This window comes from Neodiprion pinetum, chromosome 7, assembly GCF_021155775.2.
Source record: "Neodiprion pinetum isolate iyNeoPine1 chromosome 7, iyNeoPine1.2, whole genome shotgun sequence".
Lineage (NCBI taxonomy): Eukaryota > Metazoa > Arthropoda > Insecta > Hymenoptera > Diprionidae > Neodiprion > Neodiprion pinetum.
In genome coordinates this window covers 25,681,524-25,689,603 of record NC_060238.1, presented here as the reverse complement: position 1 = coordinate 25,689,603, position 8,080 = coordinate 25,681,524, and the positions used below count along the sequence as shown (strand labels likewise).

The 8,080-nt window shown below is 41.9% G+C and overlaps 3 protein-coding genes across 6 annotated transcripts; 2 read left to right on the top strand and 1 right to left on the bottom strand.

Annotated features, from left to right (window-relative positions):
- The first annotated feature begins 388 nt into the window (after positions 1–388).
- Vdup1 (arrestin family protein Vdup1) lies at positions 389–3,921 on the top strand. 4 transcript variants are annotated; one of them, XM_046635445.2, is made up of 7 exons: positions 389–413; positions 878–1,090; positions 1,820–1,944; positions 2,026–2,243; positions 2,335–2,508; positions 3,429–3,650; positions 3,730–3,921. In XM_046635445.2, exons 2-7 carry the CDS (start codon positions 978–980, stop codon positions 3,919–3,921), a joined length of 1,044 nt encoding a protein of 347 aa, XP_046491401.1. In that variant the 5' UTR covers positions 389–413; positions 878–977. The 4 variants fall into 4 exon arrangements, with proteins under 4 accessions (XP_046491401.1, XP_046491400.1, XP_046491399.1 ...); XM_046635444.2 differs by lacking the exon at positions 389–413 and adding an exon at positions 420–736; XM_046635443.2 differs by lacking the exon at positions 389–413 and adding an exon at positions 420–740.
- Positions 3,922–4,591: 670 nt separating this feature from the next.
- Positions 4,592–6,161, bottom strand: LOC124223461 (UPF0235 protein C15orf40 homolog). Its single transcript, XM_046635453.2, has 4 exons — positions 5,888–6,161; positions 5,374–5,467; positions 5,161–5,288; positions 4,592–4,974 (listed from the first exon to the last, which is right to left on the bottom strand). The coding sequence occupies exons 1-4, from the start codon at positions 6,029–6,031 to the stop codon at positions 4,879–4,881; spliced, it is 462 nt and encodes a 153-aa protein (XP_046491409.1). The 5' UTR covers positions 6,032–6,161; the 3' UTR covers positions 4,592–4,878.
- Positions 5,687–8,064, top strand: LOC124223459 (coiled-coil domain-containing protein 124). The gene is made up of 4 exons (XM_046635449.2): positions 5,687–5,865; positions 6,315–6,502; positions 6,593–6,867; positions 7,289–8,064. Exons 2-4 carry the CDS (start codon positions 6,344–6,346, stop codon positions 7,482–7,484), a joined length of 630 nt encoding a protein of 209 aa, XP_046491405.1. The 5' UTR covers positions 5,687–5,865; positions 6,315–6,343; the 3' UTR covers positions 7,485–8,064.
- The last annotated feature ends 16 nt before the right edge of the window (positions 8,065–8,080 follow it).

The window sequence follows — 8,080 nt, the reverse complement described above, 5'->3', positions numbered from 1 at the left end:
CGTTGGCGCCATCGGTGTCGCCTTGTGGAACTACTTGACTGACGTAGTTGCGTGGGTTCGAAAATTTAAAGATATACGAAAAATTCATCGTCAAATTGAAAAACGAGGCTTGTACGCCGCTTAAAAAGAAATTCGCGATAATTTATCGTCAAGATTCAACGGACTCAGAATGACCAAAAAAAATTCTATTATTCACAGATAGGAGGTATCCGCAAGTTTGTTTGGGTAAAAAAACCTTTCGGAATCGCGTAACAGACGCCTACGTAACATCGTCAAGTAAGTATTCGGGCCCAGGATTGGTCAGCGCGTTCAGGTAACCGTTCGGATTTGACTAGGATTGGTGAACGGTTACGGGAATGCAAGGCGGTGGGAGACGATGGTAAGGAGCGAAAGTGAACCGGGCACCAATAATGGTAAGGAAGAAGCAAGGTCGCGGGTGTGTTGCGGCTGGTTCCGACCACCAGATAATCGCTGAGACGAGATCGCGGGATTCGGGAGTGAAAAATCGCAGTGAAAATCGGTGACTTCAACGCAGCGATAATCGAACAACCGCGCGATCATGTGCCGGATGTGTTCCAAGGTGATCGGTAAAATCGAAGGCTTCAAGGGTTCCTGAGGATCGCGGTGTAGACGACTCTTTGACTAAAGGAAAAAGATATCCGTCCGCGGAGAGACTTGAAGATAAAAAAAAAAAAAAAAAAAAAGAAAACAGACATCGCGAGTCGCGGTTCTAACGGTCGGTGAAATTTTTAACATCACTTTACAAGATCTCCCGTCTTACTTTCGAATGATAAATAAGAACTCGTCTGAGTGTGTGCGTGTGTGTGTGTGTTTGTTACATGCGAATGTATATTCTATGCACGTAATCGCGTTGCAGCGCTGCTGACGTACGAATGAGGAGTACGACACACCTGTTGCTGGACACGGTTGAGGACCACTAAACTGCAGGCTTTTAAGAGGAGAAAAAAGCGGGAATTATGACGCGGAAATTGAGCAAATTTCTTATACTCTTCGACAATACCAATCTCCTGTATTTTCCCGGGCACTTTCTTTCGGGCAGAGTGCTAATCGAGCTCGATGACGAGGCCTAGTGAGTTCACTGTTTAATCTATTCATCCATCGAAAGTGAGAGCTGATTGCATTTACTGTTTTTAACATACCTATAATAATGTAATCTACCCTCGCTGTGGAACCGTATTTATTTTTATTCGATCACGTTTGGTTTTTCTGTTACAGCTAGTGTACCGGTAAAATTGAATGTTTGTCGTTCTGACTTGCATTTTTTTATTCGTATATAAATACTAGTCAGTTACAACAAATAACAAAACGCCTAGGATAAAAAAAGGTAAATCAGAACGATAAACATTCAACTTTTCCGGTACACTAGCTGTAACACAAAAACTGGACCTGATCGAATAAAAATAAATACGGTTTTACGACGATGGTAGATTATTGTATTACAGGTATTTTAAAATTAGCAAGCACCTTCCTTGTCGCAAAATTTTTCCGACCAGTGTACCGTGACACTATATACAGCATAATTTTTGTTAATAATAACTGTAGTTTTGCGAAAAACTGAAAAAAATCACATTACAATAAAACCATTCGTATACAAAATATTCTAACATCAATTCCATTATACTAAACCTTGTTCCAACACACGCGTTAGTTAAAAGTTTTCACGTTACACGCAAAAAGTGAATATTTTCCGACCATAGTTGTTCGTCACAATCGACGACAAAGCTAATCTGTTTGTTCTTAACGACACGTAAGGTGAAAAGAATCCTTCCCAACATCAATCGTTTCTCTATTTCCGCAGCGTTTCCGGGCTGCATTTCCACGTCGTTGGCGAGGGGGTTGTAAGGGTTCGAAGTCAGCGCGCCGAGCGGGTCTACGACAAGGAGAACTACATCGATTTCCGGATGAGACTTTTGGGGGAGCCAGGCAAGCGCCACTCGCGACTTTACGTTCCTCGAATTTCCCGTTTTAATCCAACGGTGCTTTAACACTGAGTTCCAATTCCAGGCGAAGGGCCGTCCCTCCTGTCCCCGGGGATCCACAGCTTCCCCTTCAAGCTCGGACTTCCTCTCGGACTGCCCTCGACCTTCCTCGGGAAGCACGGATGGGTCCAGTACTACTGCAAGGCGGCCCTGCGCGAGCCTGGAGGCCTGACGCACAAGAACCAGCAGGTCTTCATCGTGATGAACCCGATCGATCTCAACCTGGAGCCCCCGATACTGGCGGTAATGATACAGACCGATATTGAAACCCTGATCTATCTAACGAGTCCGACGACCACTCATTTTGCGTTTCGATCTCCTCCCCGCCACGAAGCTTGATCAAAGATCTTCTCCAATGCAGCAGCCTGCAAGGCTCGAGGTCGAGCAGCGAGTCGGCGTCTCCTGCGTCTCGGGGGGCCCCGTTTTCTGCAGGGTCAGTCTTGACCGCGGTGGATACGTCCCTGGAGAGACCATCGGCATTTCCGCCACGGTCAGCAACCGCAGCAAGGTGAGCGCTTGTCGGCGCTGGGAAGGGACAACGAGGATTAAGGGGTGACGCCGCTGTGAAAATTTCAAAATTTGACAATTTTTATTTTTCTTTGTTGGAAGAAAAGGTAATGAGGTGATGATATTCAAGGAAGCTGTCGGGCATACGTTTAAGCGTAATGCAAAAAATTTATTATTAACAAATATCAAAAAATCGTGACACTGGAATCATTCTCCCCAGACATGCGGCATGTAGGGTAAATTCGGCGCGTTTGAATCTGCGAAAGTATAAAAATAGAATCACCTAATCTACATATTGATAGCTACAGAAATACGTAACGAATTTTCGATAAGTCAATTTAAACATTGTTTATTAACAAATAAATACTCTTCCTTTGATCGAACGTTGAACATTTTCATTCAAATATACGCAAGTTACACAAAAATAAATATTTTCAAAATCTCCTACGTACGTTTGTAAATAATGATATGTAGATTATTTGATTCTTTAATTTTTTTTTTCGTGAGAATGACTCCTGTATCGTCATGTCTGAATATTTGACGACAATAATTGTTTGCATTATGCTTGAATATATGCCTAATAACTCTTAAATATTATTACCTTATTGCCTTTCTCACATGCAAAAGAATAAAATTCAAAAAATAGCTTTCTTTTAGTATTTACAGCAGTGTTACCCCTTAAGGGGCTATCCTACTGTAACCAACATGCAAACGGGCTAATTTTTGGAAATTTACACATCAGCCGTCGCGAAGAAAAGTAACGTGTGAAAATATAAATATTTTTGTACCTAAAAACATATGAAAAAATGATTAGTATTGCATTTGCAGTTTTTCCTAAATAAATCTTGTTACACGCTGGTCACAGTAGGATTACTCCGTAACGGTGTTCGCCGAATCGTATCTTCTCATTATTCTTCTCAGGTGACCATGAAGTCCACCAAGGCTTCGCTTACCGAGACGATCCAGTACTTGTGTCGAGGAAAGGTCCTGGCGAGCGAGACTCGGGAGCTCGCCAGCGTTTCGAGGGGGAAAATTCGACCCGGGGATGGCGAGGAGTGGCTAAACGAGCAGATGTACGTCCCTCCGTTGCCGCCAACGAATCTGCGAGGGTGTCACCTGATAAACATACTCTACCACGTATACGTGAGAAGTTATTTAACTTTGTTTCACGGGGTTCGTTCTCCCAGCGAGTCTGACGTTTCGCTGTCGTATTCTTCCGCAGTTCGTCATCACTCCCAAGAGCCTCGACAAGGAGATCAAGCTCCAGATACCGATCGTCCTGGCCACTTATCCGCTCAGACCGGAAGGAGCGCCGGCCGGAACCGCGCCCTCGAAAAGGGGGGCCCACTACCCTTCTACTTTGCCGATATTCAGGCCCTGGCTGGACGACAAGGCCTTTGATGTCCAGGAGTAGATTATCCTCGATGAGGAGGACGCATCTCGCATCTCAATTACTGTTTTTCATGATTTTATTTTTACAGTAACATTTGTTTAATAATTTCAAATTTTTACACGCAGAAGAGTAAGTTGTAAAGTAATGCGGAAAACTTTTTTTCTTCCTTTTTTATGGCACATCTCTCACGTATGGTCGCCTGAAGTTACCCGTATTAAAATCTGGTAGACGCGATGTCTCAACTTTCACGCATGTGACAAAAAAAAAAAGAGACCAAAGAGATTATCGAAACGTATACTTGACGTTATGGTCTGAAGCACCGTCAAAATTATTTCAATCACCATATCCAGTTTAATCCATTGTTTCAACTAATTAAGTTAAAAAAAAAGATATTCAAAATTTGGTTTTTTTTATGTATAGGATTTGCAAAATTTTGCTTCAGACGATAGCGATAAGTATACTTTTTGATAATCTCTTTGGTTTTTTTTTCTCGCATTGCTTCATATCTTCCTATTTTATGTGTAAAAATTTGAAATTATTAAATAAATTTTAATACGAAAAAGAAATTATTAAAAAAAAGTCACCGTGACGTGAGATTACCCCCCTGAATATTTGAGTTGGATATGTTTTTCACACCGTTTAAAGCGCCATATTAATTTTATAACACTATCTTAATGTTTTGAGCCACGCGCGCTGGAATCAAATAACGAAACTTTGAGAGTTGCATATTTTAGACGTGGATCCCGCGCGTATTTAACGATGGTTAATTAAAAATGATTGTATTTAATATATGTAATTTAATGCAGTTTATATATACTGATATAAATATATTTGCGTACGTGTGCATGATTATGCTTTTTATGTGTGTGTATGAGTGTGCTTGTTGTTTCAACTCGACATTTAACAGAGTTCGTTGATAATCCTAAAATTTATATGTTAAAACAAATTTTTACCCAAAATACATACAATTAACCGAAGTCAACCGCTCGTCTGCATTTCCTCTCGAAGTTTTTCGAGAACCCTTTCCACGGTCTGATTGGACACGATGACGGTCTTCTGACGACTCTTCGAACCCTGCGGGATGAGTTGATAAGATATTAAGCAATGAATTTCTCGTCTGTTGAGTATACAAATCGATATTACTAATCATGGTGTCATTTGATTTCTAAACGATCTTTCCTTTCAACGTTACCCGAAAAAAAACTTTCATTCATTATTCTTAGACAAATATTTCAATTGCATGAATCTTATCATACGCACCCTGTCCAAAGACACGTCCGACTTCCTTACGCCCAGTACCGACGTCAGGTATTTCACCAGCTCTGTGTTTGCTTCGCCATCGACCGGAGGTGCTGATATAGCGACTCCGACACTCTCTTCGGAAATGTCTGGGGAGAGAAAACAGGTAGAAAAATGAAATTTGAGTAAACCAGAGTAAAGGAAAACACCAGAAACGGCACATCGTCCGATTACCTGTTACATTGTTGTGCTTGGCTCCCGGCTTGGCTTGAATTTTGATCAACACGTTGCCGCTTTTGTCCAAAGTAACTGGACAAGTAAGGCGAGGCTGTAACACGCGCAGAAAAACTAAAATCAAACGAATAGTCATGTTAACATACAGAAAATTGCATCTGATACATTGTAGCTTAGATTTTATCGATTGTTTTCATGCCTCATCCTTTTCCGTCAGTCCTTTTTCGGACCACGTATTACCGTCGACAAAATATACATGGTGACTCTGGTCTTCTCTAGTGAATTTTCGCCCAGCGGCTGCCCAGCCTGTGTCGAGCATTGTTATCGAACGACTGAAGCGAGCAGCTGAGCAAGACCAGGGCCACGCGCTCTGCTCCGAAATGTTGTATTGGTTCGACAGATGATCGCGTAAAGAGAGAAAACCGAGAGAAGACGGGAGGAGGATCTTTCAAGGAAAGGATAAAATTTCCAACGGTTTCCAAAAATACTCGGGTGAGTAGTAACGAATACTTACCTCGATATTTTCACCTGTTTTCACCTTCTCCCTAGCCTTCTTGGACGATCCTTTCTTCGACATTTCTCGCAACGAGATGCTGCTAGTTTTTTTCACTGCGCCTAATTTTACGTCACACAATTTTATCACCACTTGTCCCAACATCGGCTCCTCTCATCATTTTTTATTTTTATTTTTTTTTATGGCATCTCCGTACCCCGGACTGATTTTATTCCGTTCTGTCAGACTCCCTGGCCTAGATGCTAAATTATCAACTGAGCTGCTAGAAACGCAGCGACGAGCAGAGGGGTGAAGGGAGTACGCTCAGGAATGCCAACATAGAGGCTGAAAAATTCCCCGCAAGCCTCGCGATTTGAAATAGAATTTTTTTAAAACGTTCAATTTTCTTTACACCTTGTATTTAAATCATACAAAAATTTTATCGTAGGTCTGTTTATTCCTGAAGCGGTATAAAAGATGCCGAAAAAGTTCGTTGGGGAGAACAGCAAGGCTGTGGCAGCCAGGGCGCGAAAAGCGGCAGTAAAGGAAGCCGAGGCCTCGAAGAAGGTCCAAGAGGCCGAAGACAAGGCGTGGCAGGACGACGATAAGCAGTTACAGAAGAAGAAGCAGAAACAGGTTTGAAAATAGACTAGAATAAAGGGAATAATTTAACAAGAGAAACGACAAAACAATCACGGAAAGTGAACCGAATTGTACGTTCTCTAGGAAGAAATGGAAAAGAAGCGGCTGCAGCAGTTGGAGAAAAAAGCCGAGGCGAAGGCGCTCCTCGAAAAGGAAATGTCCAGCATTAAGGTGGGCGGAAAACAGCCAGCGGCGAAGTTGACGCGGGCGGAAATTCAGGCGGAAACTGAGAGGCGGAACCAGGTCGCCCAGAAGAAGAAGACCGAAGATGAGGAGAGACCGATAGAGGAAAACATCAACCGAATCGTTCTCGAGGGCGAAACGGCCCACGGAATAGACGAGGCGCTATCGGTTCTCAGGTGAGAACGAGGAGTTAATCACTCGTGAAACCCGATGCACACTTTTCCGGATATCATGTTAAACTCTTGAAATATTTCACACCTTCTGAAATCTCTTGAAATCTTTTACAGCCTTCGAAATCTTTTGAGAACTTTGGAAATCTCTTGAAATCGTTTGAAATTTGTTGAAATGTTTTGAAAACTCTGAAATTTTCTTTTGAAAAAATCCTTTAAAATCCGATGAAATCTCTTGTGATTTTTTGAAATCTTTCGAAATCACTCAAAATTCTTTGTATTCGTTTAACATCCCTGAAATCTTTTTAAACCCTTGTGATCTAGAAATCAGGTGTACATCAAATCAACGAGTGATTAACCCCTCTGGTGAGAAATAACCGAAAGATTTTTAACCGCGTACTTGATCATGTTCGCGACTGAATTACAGCACAAAGGAATCTGAGGTCGATCGGCACCCTGAAAAACGGCTGAAGGCTGCTTACACCGCGTTCGAGGAGCGAATGATGCCGCTGATCAAAGAGCAGAATCCGACACTGCGGCTCAGCCAGCTGAAGCAGATATTAAGGAAGGAGTGGATGAAGTCGCCGGACAACCCGCTCAACCAGAGAATTCAAAATCGCTGAGTCGATATCGCGCTTGAAACGATTTGTCGAGGGAAGGGTGCGGGCGAAAGTATTTTAGCTGGTAACGCGGATTGGCGAGACCGTTTCGTGTTTGACCTCCTATAACGCGATCTATGTACCGGCACGTCGATATGCAGAATTGTCACTGGTAAATGAGAAAAGTGCGAAACAAACACAAACGGAGAGACGTTCTTGTTGTGTAAATCGATTAATAAATTATGCTTTTTTGAAAAAAAAAATAATAATAATAATAATATCGAATTATACAGCGGAAAAATACACTTGAATTACATACTATACACGTATACAACATATCGTAGAAATGATCTTTGGTACATGACTCGTTACATAGCGCAGTAGCAGATATAGCCTCTGATAAAGTAATTTTTATCAACAATATACTATATAACAACGAAAACGACAATAACAATAACGTTGAACAGCGTTTTTCGACCTTCTACAACGATCGTCGAGTCACCTTTTCTTTACAATTAAATTTACTCAGGTATATATTCGCCTAGCTTTGGTTAACCAGAGGCTCGATGCAGACTTTAAGGTTTCACTATCGTACACTCGGTTCTCGTATCGAAAAAAAA